This window comes from Rhinolophus sinicus, linkage group LG12 (assembly GCF_036562045.2).
Source record: "Rhinolophus sinicus isolate RSC01 linkage group LG12, ASM3656204v1, whole genome shotgun sequence".
Classification (NCBI taxonomy): Eukaryota; Metazoa; Chordata; class Mammalia; order Chiroptera; family Rhinolophidae; genus Rhinolophus; species Rhinolophus sinicus.
Window position 1 is genome coordinate 43658820 of NC_133761.1, and position 18010 is coordinate 43676829.

At 39.6% G+C, this 18010-nt stretch overlaps 1 protein-coding gene across 4 annotated transcripts in view; it reads left to right on the plus strand.

Annotated features, from left to right (window-relative positions):
- DISC1 (DISC1 scaffold protein) overlaps window positions 1-18010 on the plus strand; it is a 337450-nt gene that overhangs the window by 262506 nt on the left and 56934 nt on the right. For all 4 annotated transcript variants that reach the window (XR_012490698.1, XM_019712899.2, XM_074316477.1 and 1 more), the window contains exon 11: window positions 11474-11744. Coding sequence is in view for 3 of the 4 variants with exons in the window: in XM_019712899.2 (XP_019568458.2) it covers window positions 11474-11744 (271 nt within the window). In the remaining variant the exon portion in view is untranslated. The remainder of the gene's footprint in view (window positions 1-11473; window positions 11745-18010) is intronic.

The window sequence follows — 18010 nt, forward strand, 5'->3', positions numbered from 1 at the left end:
TTCATATACTGGTTTGATATTTTCCTCCCTCATGGTTCTGTAAAAAAACCTGGCTATATTCCAAATTTCTAAATAATGTTAATGCCCTTTAAGTAAAAGTATTAATAAGTCAGGAAAGAGTTTGGTGATGAGAGCTGAAATTATAGTGTCAGTCTTTCCATCCCTAAAGTGGCTGGAAGCTTACCTCCAAACTTCCTGCCTACCCTCCATCCTGCCATCATTCCCTGTAACTAATACACATGGCTTCATTCCATGATGATTCGAGCCACAGTCAGAGGGTCTTTTAGACCTCACTTTGCTCCCATCTGGGAGGAAGGACAGAAGTGATGAATCTCAGTTCTCTATTCCAGGACTTTCTGCCAGACACTGAAATTGTGTCTTCACATTGCCTCGTTACTGGCTGTGAAAATATCACCAGTCAGTCATTTAAGGGATTCTCACTAACGACCTCATTACTGTCCTGTGCGGGAAGAGCAAAGCATCTCAAAACTTTGAAATTAACTGCTGCTCTCTTTAGTACAAACAGACTCGATAAGGTTTCTAAAAATCTGTAGTTTGATGAAACAGTCCGTGAACCTTGATGAAGCGTTGCAGTTCCACACCTATGTGATTTCCTTCCTGTTCAGCATGTGTCTCTAAAATTGGCTTCCAAACCTTGACATGTGCATTCTAAGAGGTATTTCAGGACAAATCCCACTTTCACTCAAAGAATACACATACTATATTTTGTCAAATGGCAAATGGACATAAAATTAGAGTATTCAGATCACTATAGTAGAAAATTGTTTGCAGAAGCAGCAAACGCTTTTCCCTTGGGAAAGCTATGAGAGGTGGGCTGCTGGCTCCTACCCTTAAAGCCAGTCCTGCAGCACCATTAGAAGCCAGAGAGATGCTGATGGGTCTGTCAAGTTAATAATAAAAAATGGCTGAGCTCCCCTCTCCAGGTAACTGAATGTGATTTGGTCTCCATGTGGGAAGAAACAGATGATAAAGTGGAGGAGGGGTTTCCAGGCATGGCCCTTTCTTCCTCCCACCTTGTCTGGGAAGGCCAGTGCCCACTGTATTACTTCTGGGAACAGACAAGCACCTGTTGGCCAGTGAATCAGGGGAGACAAGACTGGAAAAGAGAGCACTCCTGTGGGAGGGTGTCACACAGGCAGCCTGGACCCTGAGCACTCATTCCCGTAGCCTTCCCTGTTCCCTGAGAGGTAGGTAATTACCGCTGAGGGGTCCCTGTGTTTCTATAAGTACAGACGCTCTCCTCCTTGAGGTGGTGCCCCACCTACACCTATGCAGATGGGCACAAGTTGGGGCACTGGCATTGTCCCCTCTCCAAAGCCCCATCATCAGCCAAAGTAACTAATATGCCGAAGGAAGTATGAACTCATATGCAAAAGAAATGAGACTTCTCAGGAGGACAGCTTCTACACGAGAACAACAGCAAACTGAAGGGCTTCTGCATGATGATACATAATTAGTGAGTTAGGCACAAGGTGTTCAATAAATATCAGAGATTCCCCAACGATAAGGGAGGATACAGAAGGCATGAAGTAAAACATGAAGTCATAAAGTAACCCAAATGGAAGTTCAGAGAATGCAAAATGTAAAAATGAAAAAGTCTCAGTAAATGAGTTTCACAGACAAATGGGTTTGGCTGCAGAACCAATTAGTGAGCCAGAAGGTCATGTCAAAAAAACTCTGAGGACATCAGGAAGAGACGGAGAGATGGAAAACCTAAAAGATAACTGGAGTGATATAGAATAGAGTTATTTGATCAAAGTTGATGTGAAAAGAATCCCAGAAGGAAAGAGAACAATTAGAGAGGAGAGAAAGGAAATAATTGAGAGTCTAATGACTGAAAATTGCCCAGAAAAAGGAAAAGATATAAGACCTTATACAGACAGGCTTAATAAGGTACAAAACAGGATAGATAAAGGATGGGGGTCTCAATAGGTTGTAATTAAGATTTATAGATAACAAAGATGAAAAGAAAATATTAAGACAGATTAGCTATAAAAGAATAAGAATCAGACTGATCTCAGACTTTTTGATGACAACACAGAATGCAAGAAGTCCATGAAACAATATTTTCAAAGTGTAGAAACCAGAATATTAAGCTAAACCCTCAGTTAGTATTTGAGTGTGAAATAAAGATGTTCTCAGACCTCTGAGCTCTTAAAAGCCTTACTGTACATATCTTCTTTGAAATATTCTTAAAGGAAGTATTTCAACCAGATGAAAAGTTAAGTCCAGGAAGATGGGTTGAGTTATGTGAGAAAGTATGTGGAAAACAAACAAAAAAAAGACCTTAGTAAAATTTACTATTGATGAAATAGAGAACTTACAAAAAACAAACAAACAAACAAACAAAAACAACTTATCTTAGTAAAAATCCAGAACTAAAATATAGTCTCAAAATATATACAAATATATCACCTGGGAGGCAGGATGGGGGTAGAATAAGAGGGAAGTGAGTATTTGATAAGGTGCAGCCCAGGTACATACCGTCTTCTCCTGGCTCTAATGAGAGTCCCTCAGACATCAAGTGAGCCTGGTACCACCAGCAAAGAGGTAACCTCCTAACAACAAGCACCCAGCTGGGTGCTCCCCTCCCTGGCTGGCCTGAGACTCCTCTCCTATCTCAGAGACACCCAGTGGCCTGGCCTGGGGAAATTCCTTTGCCCCTCAGGCAGTCCAGCTGGGACCAGAGCGAGCCCTTGGGCCCTTTTGGGAACAAATATATCAAACAAGCAACAAACAAACAAAACATCCCCCACCCCAAACAAATAAACTCACTGCAAAAGCTTTTAAAATTAAAATGCCATTGAAACCATAGTCCATAAAAGTAGTACAGGACCTGTGTGGTAAACCTAAACAGGGTTATTGCCTTCTAAAATAAAACATTTAAATAAGACTCAGAATCTTCCAACATAATATCCACGATATAATTGAGAATTATTCATCATAATAAAAACCAAGGAAATCACAGCTTGACTGAGAAAAAACAACCAACACCAACATAGAGATTAATCAGATGTAGGAATCATGTGTGTCTGATGGTGGAGTAATGGTGTATGGCCACCATAACATGAAGGTATTTTCAGACCCCAAAACAAAGCAGACAACTCTATAGAACATAACAGAATTTATTATAGGGTAATTTACTTATGGGAAAATTGAGTTGGAGTGGAAGAAATGACCCAGCAGTCTGCACAGATTATTCTCTGCTAACAGACCCTTGTTACAATACTCTTTTAAAATAGTGTAACTCAGGTAAAATAGTGTAACTAATGACTGACAAGACAAAGGGACAAAGAATGTAGTAGCACCAGGGGCTGTATCTTCTGTGATAGATGATTGTTTATAATCAATACTATCACCAGCTTGATATTTATCTGCATTGTCATGCCATTCCAGCTGTTACTAACAAAAATATTTATGTCTACATTTTAACAAACACCGATGCTAGAAAGCTTTGATATGCTTACTAAGGAGAACACTGAGGTTGGTCAAATGTCACAACATAAGACTTAAAAATGAAATAAAATCCAGAGATGGAGTTGGTTTTGTTCACATCTGCATCTATACAATATGACAAGAATTTTAAAGCAGCCATCATAAAATGCTTCAATAAGCAAATACAAATTCTGTTGAAACAAATGAAAAAATAGAAAATGTCAGCAAAGGTATAGAAGGTATTTTTAAAAACCAAGTGGAAATTGTAGAACTAAAAATGCAAAAACAAAAATAAAAATCTCACTAGAAAGACTCAGTAGTAGAGTGAGGATGACAGAGGATAAAATCATAAACTTGAGAACAGATCACTGGAATTTACCTAATCTAAACAAGAGAAAATATATTGAAATGAACAGAGCCTTAGAGACCAGTGGGATAATAACAAAATATCCAACACTTATATCATTGAACCCAAGGAGGAGAGTGGGTAGGACTGAAAGATTATTTGAAGAAATAATGGCTAAAAACTTCCAACTTTCGGTGAAAGATACAAACATACAGATTTGAGAAGCTTATCAAATCCCCAACAAAAAAAAATTTAAAACAATCCACACTAAAACATGAGAATACAATTTCTGAATACTTCGAAGACAGAGAAAAAACCTTGAAAGCACCCAGAGAGAAATGGTGCATTACCTGTAGGGGAACATCAACTTGAATAACAGTGGATTTCTCATCTGAAACTATGAAAGCCAGAAAGAAGTGGCACATTTTTCAAGCGATGAAAGAAGACAATTAATTTGGAATTGTATATCCAGCAAAACTATCCTTCAAGAATGAAGGGGAAATAAAGAAATTCTCAGATGAGAAAACTAAATGTATTTGTTGATGGTAGATTAAAGATTAGCTAAAGGAGTTCTTGAAACAAAGGAAATTATACAAGAAAGAATCTTGGAGTTTAAGATGAGAAGACAGAACAATGGAAAGAGCAGAAATGCAGTAGACTATCCCTTTCCTTGTGAGTTTTATAAAACGTATTTGGTGATAGAAACAAAAATTGTAACACAGGGGATACTCAAAACAATGATATTTCAAAGTGGGGAAGGTAAAGAGAGCTAAATGGAAGTAAGGTTTACACATGTACTTGAAGCAGTAAAATGTTGTTGCCAGAAGACTAATAAGTCACATACGTATATCATAATACACAGAGCAACTACTATGAAAACTATTCAAAAAGATACAATCCAAAACATTATAAATAAATTAAGATGGAATCCTAAAAAAATAGTTCCTCACAAAGGTGTCAAGTAATTTTTGACAAAGATACAAAAGTAATTCAACAGAGGAAGGATACAGTTTTTAACAAATGGTACAGGAGTGGTTGGACATCCAAAGGCAAAAAAAAATTAATCTCAACCTAAATCTCACACTTTACATAAAAATTAGATGGATCATAGACTTAAATGTAAAACATAGACTAAAAACACTTTAGGAAGAAAAATAGGAGTACGTCTAGGGCTAGCAAAGATTTCTAAGACTTGACACTAAAAGTATGATTCATTGAAAGGAACCATTGATAAATTTGACTTCATTAAAGTAAAAAAATTTTGCTCTGCAAAATACCATGTGAAGAGGGTAAAGATACGTACTGGGAGAAAATATTTGCAAACTACATATCCAACAAAGGACCAGTGTCTAGAATATATGAAAATTTCTCCAAACTAAATGGTTAAAAAAAAAAAAAAACAACTAGAAAAGAGGACAGACATGAACAGATATCTCATTGAGGAGATATACAGATGACAAATAAGCACTTGAAAAGATATTCAACATCATTATAAATGAGGGAAATGCACCCTAAAACCACAATGAGCTATCACTACACAACTACTAGAATGGCTGAAAAAATTTGTAATAGTAGCAAGTATTAGTGAGGGTGTGAAGAAACTAGGTCACTCATGCATTGCAGGTGGGAATGTAAAATGGTATCGTTGCTCGGGAAAAGAGTTTGGTAGTTTCTCACAAAACAAAATATGCAATGACCATATAACCTAGTTATTGCATTCTTGGACATTTCAAAGAATTAAAATTCAATTTCATTAACAACCTGTGCACAGATGTCCATAGCAGCTTTATTTATAATACTTCCAAACTGGGAACATCACAGATGTCCTTCACTGGGTGACTGGTTAAACAAACTGTTGTCCAAACATAGCCTGGAATACCAGGCAGCAATAAAAAGGAACAAGCAATGGGTACCTGAATCTCCAAGAAACTATGCTCAATGAAAAATCCAATCCTAAATAGTGCATACTTTATGATTCCATTTATATAACATTTTTGAAATGACAAAATTTCCAAAATGGAGAACAGTTTAGTGGTTTCCAGTGGCCAGGTGTGGGGGCAAGGGTGGATTGTAGGTGGGTGTGGTTATAAAGATGGTCCTAGGTATCCTTGAGGAGATGGAGTTGTTCTGTATCTTGAATGTGGTGGTGGATACATGAACTTACACAAGTGATAAAATTATGTAGAAACACACACACACACACACACACACACACACACACACACACATAAATGAGAGGAAATCTGAATAGGATCAGTGGATTGTATCAATATCAGATGCCTGGTTTGTGATATTGTAGTACATTTTTTCAAAATGTTACCATTGTGGAAAACTGGGTTTTCTCTCATAATTGTATGTGAATTTAATAGAAAGAAAAAGGAAGTTAAGATAAAAGAGATAAAGACGTAAACCTCTTAAACAAGTAAAAATCTTGGTTGTAATGAATAAGAAAAGTAGCAGCAATTGCACAAAAATTACAGTAATTGTGAATACATGAGTTAAAGCTACCAATGCCAAAGATAAAATCCCAGAAAGAATTTTAATAAAATTCAGCAAATATTTTGTACCAATACAAAATATTTTGTACCAATGTACAAAATATTTCATTAAAAAAATCATGTAAAAACGTTGAAAATAAAGGTTGGTAAAACATAAGCAAGGAAAAATTGAATGAAAAGAATGTTGGACCAATAATTATAATATCAGACAAAATAGATTTTAAGGCTAAAATATCATACCAACAAAGAAGATCATCATACTGAAAAGAAGCAGTAGAAAATTTAATGATTGGAACATATGAGTCTAACATTATAATATAAAATACATAAAACAACCAATAGAACTGTGGGAGGAAATAGATAAATCAAGGATTATAGTTGGAAATTTAAGACTCATTTCAGAAACTGGTAGATGAAGCAGACAAAAACAAAGCAAATATATAAAAATGTTAATAACATAATATTCTCTAACTTTAGACTCAATGAGAACACTGATTCCTTTTGGACACATATGGAACACTTACAAAGAGCAAGCAAGTACTGGATGATAGAGGAAGTCTCAATTAGTTTTATAAAGTATGATCTCAACTGTTATGCAATAAAATTAGATATTAGTCTAAAAGCTGAAAAAAATCTCTTCTATGTAGAAATTGAAGAACTTACTACTAAATAGCACGTGTGTTAAAGAAGTAATCCTGAGGAAACACAATGAAAGCACTAAAATGTAAAATTTGTGGGACAATTCTGGAAATAAATAAATCTGGTTTCATTATAGAAAAATATTAAAAATTGGTAAGTTTGATGGTAGGTACACAAAATGGGTAAGTTGAATTATTTTCCATATTTTTCTGTATATTTAAAATATTTAATAATTTAAAAACTTAAACATAACTTATAATAAATAAACAAAAATATTAGACATGATTAAAATGTTACTCAGACAAAAATTTAGAGCTTTAAATACATGTATTAGAAAATTAAAATAGCAAGAGAAGAAAATAAATGAGTTAACAGAAGAAACTAATAAAAAGGTAATAAATCTGAAGTAATGAGAAAAAAAGGAAGCCTAAAGATAAGATCAGAAATGAAGGAAACAAAGGGAAAAAATGAATATCAAAGATTAACAAAGCAAATCTTTGAAAAGATTAATAAGTTAGCAAACTTCTGATAAGACTGAACAAGATAAGTCAGAAAAGGGGTAAATAAATAAAATAGACTGCAATAGAAATCATTATTGCTGTTTTTTTGTTTTACATCAAAACTCAGTATATAAAGGAGAAATATCTATGGACACAGGTGATTTAAGAATTTTTTACATTATGAACAAACATTACAATATGTATGTAGCTCACGAGATAATGGACTGATTTCTATAAAGGATATAAAATGTTAAATTGGACATAAGAAGAAATAGAAAATGGAATAGTCTATAAAAATTAAAGATATTGAAGTAGCAATAAAATGTTTCCTTCAACAAAAGCCTTAGGGAAAGGATGGGGAACCCACGAAAGGAATAAACAGGCAATGGATTTGACGAGAGAAGGTGCAGGCAGAAGAGCGTATGAGTGGCTGTGCCTCAATCCTAGTGGAAAACAGACAGTGAAGGGTGGGCTGCGAGGAGGAAGCTGGGGATAGCAGTCCAGTGTTCCTGTGTCTTCTCGTGCGTACCAGACCCTACTCACTAGAATTTATCTGAAACCCCAGATTCAATACCTGCAGGGCTTTCACTGCTATTCACGGACGGTGCAAAGTGGCTAAAAATGTGAATCACCTGATGTGCATGTTCCCAGCTGAAGTGGAACGAGGCAGCGCTTTGCCTCTTTGTTTCAGCCCTCATCCTGTACATAAGTGTCCTTTCTGCTGTCTAGTTAGTGCCATGGTTTTCACATTTTTTTGTGCATTGTTTTGGGGTGATTTCACTGTTTAAAATGGCCCCCAAGTGTAGCTGCAGTGCTGTCTGGGTCTCCTAAGTGCCAGGAGCCTGCAATGCACCTTGTGGAGAAAACGCGTGTGTTAGAGACGCTTCGTTCAGGCCTGGGTTATATATAGTGTTAACTTAGACACAAGAAGAAATAGGAAATGGAGTAGACTATAAAAATTAAAGATACTGAAGTGGCCATGGGCTCAGTGTTAATGAACTGACAATATATATTAAATAAGGTTTCTTTAAACAGAAACACACATAAAACAAGGCTATTGATTGATTGGTTGATGAAAATGTTGTGACCAGAGCCTCGCGAGAACCCTGGATTCCCCTGAGACCACTTGTTCAGTATTCACTAGTTTGTGTTCACGGTGACTTTACAGAAGAGAACTGCTGTGAAGAATGAGAATTGACTGTACATGCATTTCATCGAGTACATACCTAGGAGTCGCATTGCTGGGTCCTATGATTGACATATTTTTGACATTAGTCCATTGTGAAGAGATTTCAGAGACATTCCTGTACACTCCCACCAGTGGTGTATGTGAGCACAAATAGCGTCATATCTTTTCCAACACGTGGTATTGTTAGGCTTTTACATTTTCGCCGTCCTATTGATGTGCAGTCCAGCACGCTGGGTTTTAATGTGCTTTTCCCGGATGACTGATGGTGTTGAGCGTCTTTTCATAAGTTACCTATTGGCCATTTGGACGCCCTCTTTTGTAAATTGTCTGTTCAAGTCTTTGCCCTTTTTAAAAACTGGGTTGTCTGTCTCTTTTTTTTTTTTAATTTATTGGGGTGACAATTGTTAGTAAAATTACATAGATTTCAGGTGTACAATTCTGTATTACATCATCTATAAATCCCATTGTGTGTTCATCACCCAGAGTTTGTTCTGTTTATATTCTGGAATCAGACCTTTGTTGGTTACATGGATTACAAATAATTTCTCCCACTTTGTGGCTTACCATTCCATTCTCTCAATGGTGTTTTTTGATGAATATCAGTTGTTAATATTAATGAAGCCAAATTTATCATTTGTTTTCTTTATAGTTTAGTACTTTTTATATCCTGTTGAAGGACCTTTGCTTACTACAAAGTCATAAAGATGTTATCCTATATTATCTTCTAGATGTTTTCCTGTTTTGTCTTTCACATTTTGATCTACGATCCACTTGAAGTTGATGTTTGTAGGGTGTGAGCCAGTATTCGTGATTTGATTGTTTTTTCTTACAGTGATATCCAATTGGCACAGTACATGACTGCCACTTCCCCACTCTAGTTTATCTCTAATAATGCCTTTGTAACATATGATTCCCATCTTTTTATTTGCAACCTGTTTGCATCTTTGCATTTAATGTATGTCTCTTGTAAGCAACATATAATTGGATTTTGATGTTTTTGTTCTAGTCTAAAATCTTTGCCTTTTAAATACAGTATTTATCTATTTAATATTTAATGTCAGTCTTAATATATTTGGGGATAAATATTTCAATTTTACCATTTTCCCCATCTGTACCATGTTATTCCTGTCTTCTTTCCTTAAAGCAATATTTAAGTATTCTTAATTTTTAAAGTGTTCTCCCATATTAGTTTTTCAGTTTTATATTCTTTTAACTTCTGTTTTTTTGACTAGCATAAAGGTTTCAGTATGAATCCTTGACTTTGTAAAGTCTAATCTAAATAAGCACTTTTACTACTTTCTGGACCTGTGACTGTCTTCTTTTCATTTCTTCCTTCCATTTGTGCTGGTTGTCATGTATTTTAATTCTCTCTATATTTTAGACTACAAAAGATATTACGATTGCTGTTTCTTTTTAAACATCAATATTCACTTAGATTTACCCACATATTTACTCTTCCCATTGTTTTTCATTCCTTTATGCTTGTGCTACTGCCAGCTGGGATCATTTCCTCTGTTATGGATGTGCTGCCAAGGAATTCTTTTAGTTTCTATTTATCTGAAAATATCTTTATTTTATTTTTACTTTGGAAGGAAATTGAAAATGATTGTATAATTTATAGATTGACAGTGATTTTCTTTCAGCGTTTTTAAGATGTTTTATTGTCTCCTGGCTTCCACCATTTCTGTCACCCATATTATTGTTCCTTTGAAGTAAATGTCTTTTTTCCTCTGGTTGCTTTTAAAAGTTTTTTCTGTGATGTTCAGCAGTTTCACTATGATGAACATAGGTGTGTTTTTATTCTTTGAGATTTCCTATTTTGAGATTATAGTGCTCCCTGAATGCGTGGTTTGATTTCCCTTGTTAATATTTGAAAATTCTTAGCTAATATCTCTTCTAATACTGCTTTTGTCTCATTCTTTCTTTTTTCTTCTGAATTCATAATTTATAGACACAGGCTTTAAAATAATGATGATTAATATTTCCAAGACGATAGAGAATATGATGGACAATTTCAGCAGAGAACTGAAATATGTAAAAGAAAATCAAATAAAAATTATAGAATAAAGTAAAATTTAGAATACAATTGGTAAATTGAACAGCAGGTTAGATACAATAGAGGGAAGAATTATTAAATGGAAGATAGGTGTATAGAAAATATCCAGCCTGAAGTTGAATAGATGGATGAAAAATACATATTTCCATTTAAAATCACAGATTTTTGGCTTGCCATTAAGAAAACTCAAAATTTTGTGAACATTGAGTCTACCTTACTCATAGTGTTAGTTGGCCTGAGCTGAAGACAGGCTCCCCGTAAAGGGATATGTCTTTCTGAGTAACGAGTCCATGCCTCTCTATTGCTTTCTGCCACTGAGGCCAAATACCTGTTCTTACGGTTTATATCACCCCTGCCCTGCTTCACTCATTTACATTACTCAGGGTCATAGGGGGAGGCACAGTCTAAGCAGATGGAGGCACATGAAAAAGTACTTAGCCAGGGCAAGTTAGGCATGGCTGGGGATTCAGAGAAAGTCAGCAGGGCTGGAGCACAGACCTGAGCAGGGATTGCTTTGTGTCGGGCCCCTGAGTCTGGGAAAACACAGATCTTGGGTGTCTTTGCAGACCAAGCAGCTAAGAAGGACCAATACTTCCCTTACTGCTACTTGGTGGTATACAAATTCGGCCCCTCTGAATCTTCTGGTCTTCATAATCCATCACTATGTGAAATGAAGTCGACAACTCTAAGGTGACTAGCAAACGTCAAGCCAGGTAGGCACGCTGTTGACTTGGTGTGGTGAAACCTCGCTGAATTGATTTTTATGCCTTTGTTTCCCCTCTATCTTAGCTGCAAGTGTCCATTGCTTGGGAAAGTGTGGGAAGCTGACTTGGAAGCTTGTCGGTTGCTTATCCAGAGCCTGCAGCTCCAGGAGGCGAGGGGCAGCTGGTCTGCAGAAGAGGAGAGGCAGACGGATGACTTAGGGGAAGCTGCTTGCACGGTCTCTCCAGTCATCTCCCCCTGGCCCCACGCTGAAGACGAGAGGAAGACCCCTCTGCAGGCCTTTGAAGAGTGGAAGGCTCATCTGGATCCCGCTCCTCACGGCACTGGCAGTGAGCAGGTGAGGGCTGTCCATCCCGTAGCCTCAGCAGGGCCACCCTCCCAGTGACAGCAGACAATACTGGGAGGGCTTCCCACTCACCCATATAAACTTTTAAAAGTTTTCATAGCTCTTGAATGTGATTATAAAATCATGTAGAATTTTTGTAGAAGTTTAAAATATAGAAGGGCAAAATGAAAACCTTTTGGCATATTTAGTTCTATTTTTATTCTAATGTAATGGCTACAGTTAGATTATACAGTCTAATATATAATTACTATATATAGCATACAAGGTCAGACAATTAAGTTTGTGAATTCATCCTAGAAAAAGTGCTACATACCTCATTGCTGAATATCACTACGGTCACCCTTGAAGTACTCCCCTTGGGAAGCTGTGCACTGATGCCAGCGCCTAGTCCACCCTTCAAAGCAATTCTGGAACTCTTTTTCTGGAATGGCCATCAGAGCTGTCCTCGTATTACCCTTGATGTCCTGAATGTCATCAAAATGTCTTCCTTTCAATATTTCCTTTATCTTCGGGTAAAGAAAGAAGTCATTGGGGGCCAGATCAGGTGAGTAGGGAGGGTGTTCCAATACAGTTAGTTGTTTACTGGCTAAAAACTCCCTCACAGACAGTGCCCTGTGAGCTGGTGCATTGTCGTGATGCAAGAGTCATGAATTGTTGGTGAAAAGTTCAGGTCGTCTAACTTTTTCACGCTGCCTTTTCAGCACTTCCAAATAGTAAACTTGGTTAACTGTTTGTCCAGTTGGTACAAATTCATAATGAATAATCCCTCTGGTATCAAGAAAGTTAGCAACATTGTTGCAACAAGTTCGCGAACTTAATTGTCATACCTCGTATGTTATAGCTACTGTATGTACTATATATGTCATATATTTCTATATTTAGAATCTATTTTTCATACCATTTATTAGAATCTAAATTTCAAATATACGTATATATCCCATTAATTGTTTTTGGCAAAACAAGATTATAATGAATGTTTTTCATCTGCTCTTTTCATCAACCTCCCCCAATAGTTACTTGACTTATGAAATATATATATGTATAATTAAAATGTGGATTTATTTAACACTTTACCCCAAGGCTACCCTAGATTAACAGAGAAAACCTCCCCTCCCCTTCGCTTCCCTCTCCCCTTTTCCCCTGCCCTTCTTTTCTCTCCCCTCCACTCCCCTCCTCTCCCGTCTTCCCTTCTTCTCCCTTCCCCTTTCCTCGTCTCCCTGGTCATCTCTCCCCTCCCTCCCACACCTGTCACTCACTTTCCCCTCTAACCCTAACACTATTCCTTTTAATGAAAGGGCTCTAGGAATTCTTTTTCCAATTTCAGTGCCATGGCAGGAGGCCTTGGAGCTCTTTTTTCTGGCCAGGTTCCCAGGTGTTCTGAATATTGAAAGGAAACAAAAGTGTGGTAAAGCTGGAGGAACGTGTCACTTCACGTTTATGTCTCACATTTGACGTTAGATGTGCCCACTCTCTGGGTCTTTGCCATAACTCATGTGGGGAGAATGCCCCACACACGGCCCCCACCTGGGCCAGCCTCTGTGGCCTGTCTGCAGGGCCATGTCTTTACAGAGCAGTCACTTGATGACAACGTATGTTCACTGTCACTGCCTCTGGATTGCTTGGAAAATTGATGTATTTGAATTGAATAACCTTGTGAGAAAGCAGGCTGTTGTCACACTCTAGGGTCCCACCGGCCGCATCGTATTAGGCTCTGAATTGAGCCACAGATGATCTTAGCCCCTTTGTTGGTCAAGGCTTTGCAGGTGCAGCCTCCCCGAAAGCCTGGCTTCTGGTGCCCTTGGTAGAGTTGCTGAAACCCTGCTTCCTGTGGTAGCTAGCCAGCTGGAAAGACTATTCTGGTGTGGAGGGAAGTGCTCTGTAGGCAAGTGGATGAACCCTGGGTGGGAGAAACTATGAGCCCTGGGGCTAAGGCTTCCAAGGTGGGCCTGGCTCTCTAGAGTGGGAGCGGGAGCTCAGTGCCAGGGCCAGCAGGAGCCAAGCCAGATATGGGGTGGGGTCCGCTGGGATGTTGCCCCCTCTGGAGGTCAGGACTGGTTTAGCAGTTGTGACCCTGTGGAAGGAGTCTCCTTCCTCCCTACCTCTCTCCCTCCCTCCCAACCTTCCTTCCATTCTTCCTCCCTTGCTCTCTCCCATCTCTCTCTCTCTCTCTCTTTCCTTCCTTCCACCCTTCCTCCCACCCTTCTTTTCTCCCTCCCTCTGTTCTTTCTTTCCTTCCTTCCTCCCTCCCTCCCTCCCTCCCTCCCTCCCTCCCTCCCAACCTTCCTTTCTCCCTTCCTCCCTCCCTTCCTTCCTTCCTTCCTTCCTTCCTTCCTTCCTTCCTTCCTTCCTTCCTCTCTCTCATCCTTCCTTCCCCATGTGTCCCTCCAGGCTCTCTGGTGGATGACTTTCCCGGTTATAGGAGGATTATTCTTCCTGCATGAGATTTTACACCTGCCAGTTTGGCTATAGGAAAACAGAGCTAAGTTTGCCTGAACGCAGGAAATTCAGAGTCAAGGAGAATCAAGACTGGCGCCTTGTTGTAGAGTGACACTTGAGGTTCCCGGTGAGGAGGAGGCCCCAGCATCTGCTTCTCTGAGCCCCCCTGAGCTCCACTCACCCTCTGAAATAGTGAGGACTTCCTGTAGTTTTTGTTGCTTTTTGGGGGGTAGGGAGGCAGAGAGAACTTGAAAGTTTTTGCTACCTTTCAGTGCCATCTTCCTATCCTCGCCATGCCTGGGCCCAGTGCTGTCCCCACATTGCTTCTCGGGGTTTACACTCCCCTTGGAGGGTGGGCGTCCTTTGATGTGAGTGGCAGGAGTGTTAAGGTGGTAGATGTTTTCTGGAAATGGCAAAATTATGGGATGGAAAACAAATCAGTTGTTGCCAGGCATTGGGGTTGGGAGAAGGGCTGCTTCACAGACAGCAATGAAGGAATTTTGGGGTTTGTGTATGATGGAGCTGCTCTGTATCTTGACTGTGGTGGTAGTTACATGACTGTATGCGTATGTCTAAACTATAACTTTACACCAAAAAGAGTGAAATTTACTGTACGTAACTTCAAAAGTGACTAAAATCATTAAAATAACATCCACCTATTTAAAAGCAAGACTGGAGATATTTGAATCAGTTACACTTGGCTCAGGGCTGTCAGTAGACAGTAAAAAACGATGAAAGGAGCCTGAGGCTTCCAGGCCAAAAGCAGACTGTATTTCCTTACCTGCTAAAAAATATCCGAAACGAGAACTGAGGAGAAGGAAAACTATCTCCTGAGGTTGTTGTGAAGATTTAGGTAAAATAATGTATCTACAAGTGACTCAGCATACAGGCTTAAAAACGTTTTTTGTGTGTGCCTAGCACTCCTTCTGGCAGCCACAATACTACCTCTAAGAGATTTTTAAGATAATATATCTTGCTTCCAGGATCAAGAAGCAGAGTCAGCAATGAATCATGGGAGACATCTAAGAAAATTAAGGTTTGATAAAGGAAACACCTTGTTTGTGTTTGGATGGAGGATTTTAGCCCACGGAAGGCACAGAGAGACCACCACCCAGGGTCTGGTTGGGAAGGTGACCTTGTTTTCCTGCCCGGCTTTGGCAGGTAGCTGATGAAGTCCAGGTACTTGCAGGGAAAGTGTCTATTTGCTTTGCAGCTCTGAGTTGGTTTAGCTTTGGAACACCCCGCTGGGTCTGGCCATCCCACGCTGGCGTCTCTATGGAAGCATAATGCCCCAAGGCAGTCAATTTCTTTTTAACCCAAATCTCCCATGAAAAATCACTCACTTCTTATGGAGTTCCGCAGGGAGATGGATTGCCAAAGCCTTCAGTGTGCTTATCGGGCCCACGTGGTTTCGCCCATTTTGCCTGTGCTGTGTTCGAAATGCTTTGTCACTGATCAAAGCTTTCCCTGTGATCGCACCTTTTCCTCATTTTACAGTGGGGCCCACAGTCATTTGCCTTGGGCTTGGTTGTGTTGCAGGTCAGCCACCGGACCAAGGGCCAGGAGTAGTGTGCGCCCCACGGCTGGGAGAGCCCCGGGCTTTGTCAGTTTCCTTGCAGCTCTCCTTCGAGCCTTTCCGTGGGCTCTGGAAGCAATCAGCCCTGGTTTAGAGACATTACAGAAATTGCATGGGAGCCAGACGGGAGCTGGGGACGCAGTGAGCCAGCTTCCTCCACTATGAGGTTGCTGTTTCTTTTTTCTTTTAAGATTGTGGACAATGGCATTTATTCAGTATTCATGTGGTCAAGAGAATATAGTATTAATATTTGAACTCTGAAGACATGAAACAAATCAGAGTTTAGTTTTGCACCAACATCATGATTTTTAAATTGAGTAAATAGTAGTGAGTTGTGACAAAAAGGAGTAGAGGTAAAAGTAAGTAGGTTTACACCGAAGAGAACATTTTTCAGGAAAGAGGCATGTGAAAGCTAGAGGCTAATGTTTTGGTTTGGGAACAATTTGTCTATACGGATGTGCAAACGTACATTTGTTAGCAGTCTTTTTTCTTGTTTATTAGTTTCAGGTGTACAAAAAAGTGTAACTGTCAGACAAATTGGTAGTCACAATATAGCCAACGAGGATATGAAAAACAGTTTGGGGAATATAACCAATAATGCTATAAAGATTTTGTAGGGGTTAGATGGACACTTGTCTCATTAGGGAGACCACTTCAGGGACAGTGTAGATGCCTGACCACTGCCTTGCACACCTGAAGCTGAAGCTGAATAACATGGAGTGTCAACTATAATTATTATGGTCACAGGGTGTGGAGTACAGCATAGGAAATAGAGCCAGTAGAATTGCAACAGCTGTATGATGTCAGAGGTTGCTCTCTCCTGTTCGTGTTCTGGCCACAATACTTGCAGAATTCTTTCTTTCCTGTCTGCAGCCTGTCCTGCTGGGCTGCTTTCTGTTTTAACTACGAAGCCGGCTCCTCTCCCGCCAGTTCCTGGACAGCAGCACTCTGCCCGACTTCTCGCCCCAGCTGCTTCCTTTCTGAGCCAGTAGCTGCCACCAAAAAGGCTAAAAGAGGCCCCTGAAGGGCCAGCCGCTTTGAGCCGTCGCATGTAGTGTGTGGCCAGCGTGTGAAGACCCCTGTGATGAAAAGAAGTGGCAGCAGGACACCAGGCAGGGTGCTTGCTTTGTTCTGTCACATAGGTCTCCACAGATTGTCGCAGACATCTCCCAATTCCGTTTTATTCAATTTCATGTGAAAAGAAAGGTGGAAAAAAGGCATCTGTGGTGAAGACCTGTGTCCTCACTGTCTTACACTGATTTCTAATTCTAGAAACACCTATGCTGGTCATAAGGCAGGTGCAGACGTGATTCTTTTTCTTCTCTGTCACTTCCTGGCTCACCTGAGCTCTCAAAGGGCCAGTCGCCTCACCAGTGAAATGGGGTAAAAGAAAAAGAGCAGGTCCTGAAACTATGCCTTCTTGCTAGGTTTTCCCACCTGGAGTTTGTGAGACAACGCAGGAAATGCCTACTTACCTGTCAGCTGCTTTCATCTGGTGCTATTGAAGAGAAAGCCCTGAGCTGGGGCATGAAGAGCTGGCCTCTGTCTTCGCAACAGTTTAGGGTTCTGGATCGATCGCAAACCCAGCGGTCTGACCCAGGAGTAGAGCAGTGGCGGCCGTCAGGGTGCACTCGGGCTCGGTAATTGGTTGATTAATTAAAAAGCCAGGGACTCATAAAAAATGATACATGTGCATTTGAAGCTTTTTAAACTGAAAACACATATTTATTAATTAATCATTCGCTAGAGTCCCAAGGCTTTCTGTTTGCATAGGTCAGCTGACACTTTTCCCAGGGCCCTCTGCGTATACCTCGGCCATAACGCCATGTCCAGGTTCTAACTGCGTTCTTTAAAGTGGGCTGGAAACGTAAAGGGCACTGGCAAAGCTATCCTCTTTTTCTTCCTCTCTCTCTTAAATATTGAGTTTTTCCAAGGTTTTCAACTGTTTTTTCCATATGTTTTCAACATATGGAAAGAACTCTCTTTTCACACTAATATTTCACTGCTTTACATTTATTTAAATTATGTCACTAGAATTTTAAGTAAAACTGGCATAAGTAGGTTTAGGAACTCACACAACTCATCCCATAAGAACAAAAGTGCTTACCAGGCTCTGCCCTGGCCTTGACTTGGCCTTGGTCCCTGAGTTTGAGAGGGAGAAGAGTCACAGGACAACCTGGAGGTGACAAAGGAGGGGCATCTCCTGTCCTCAGCTGGCTCCTGCTGGTTCTCTCAGTTAATTAAT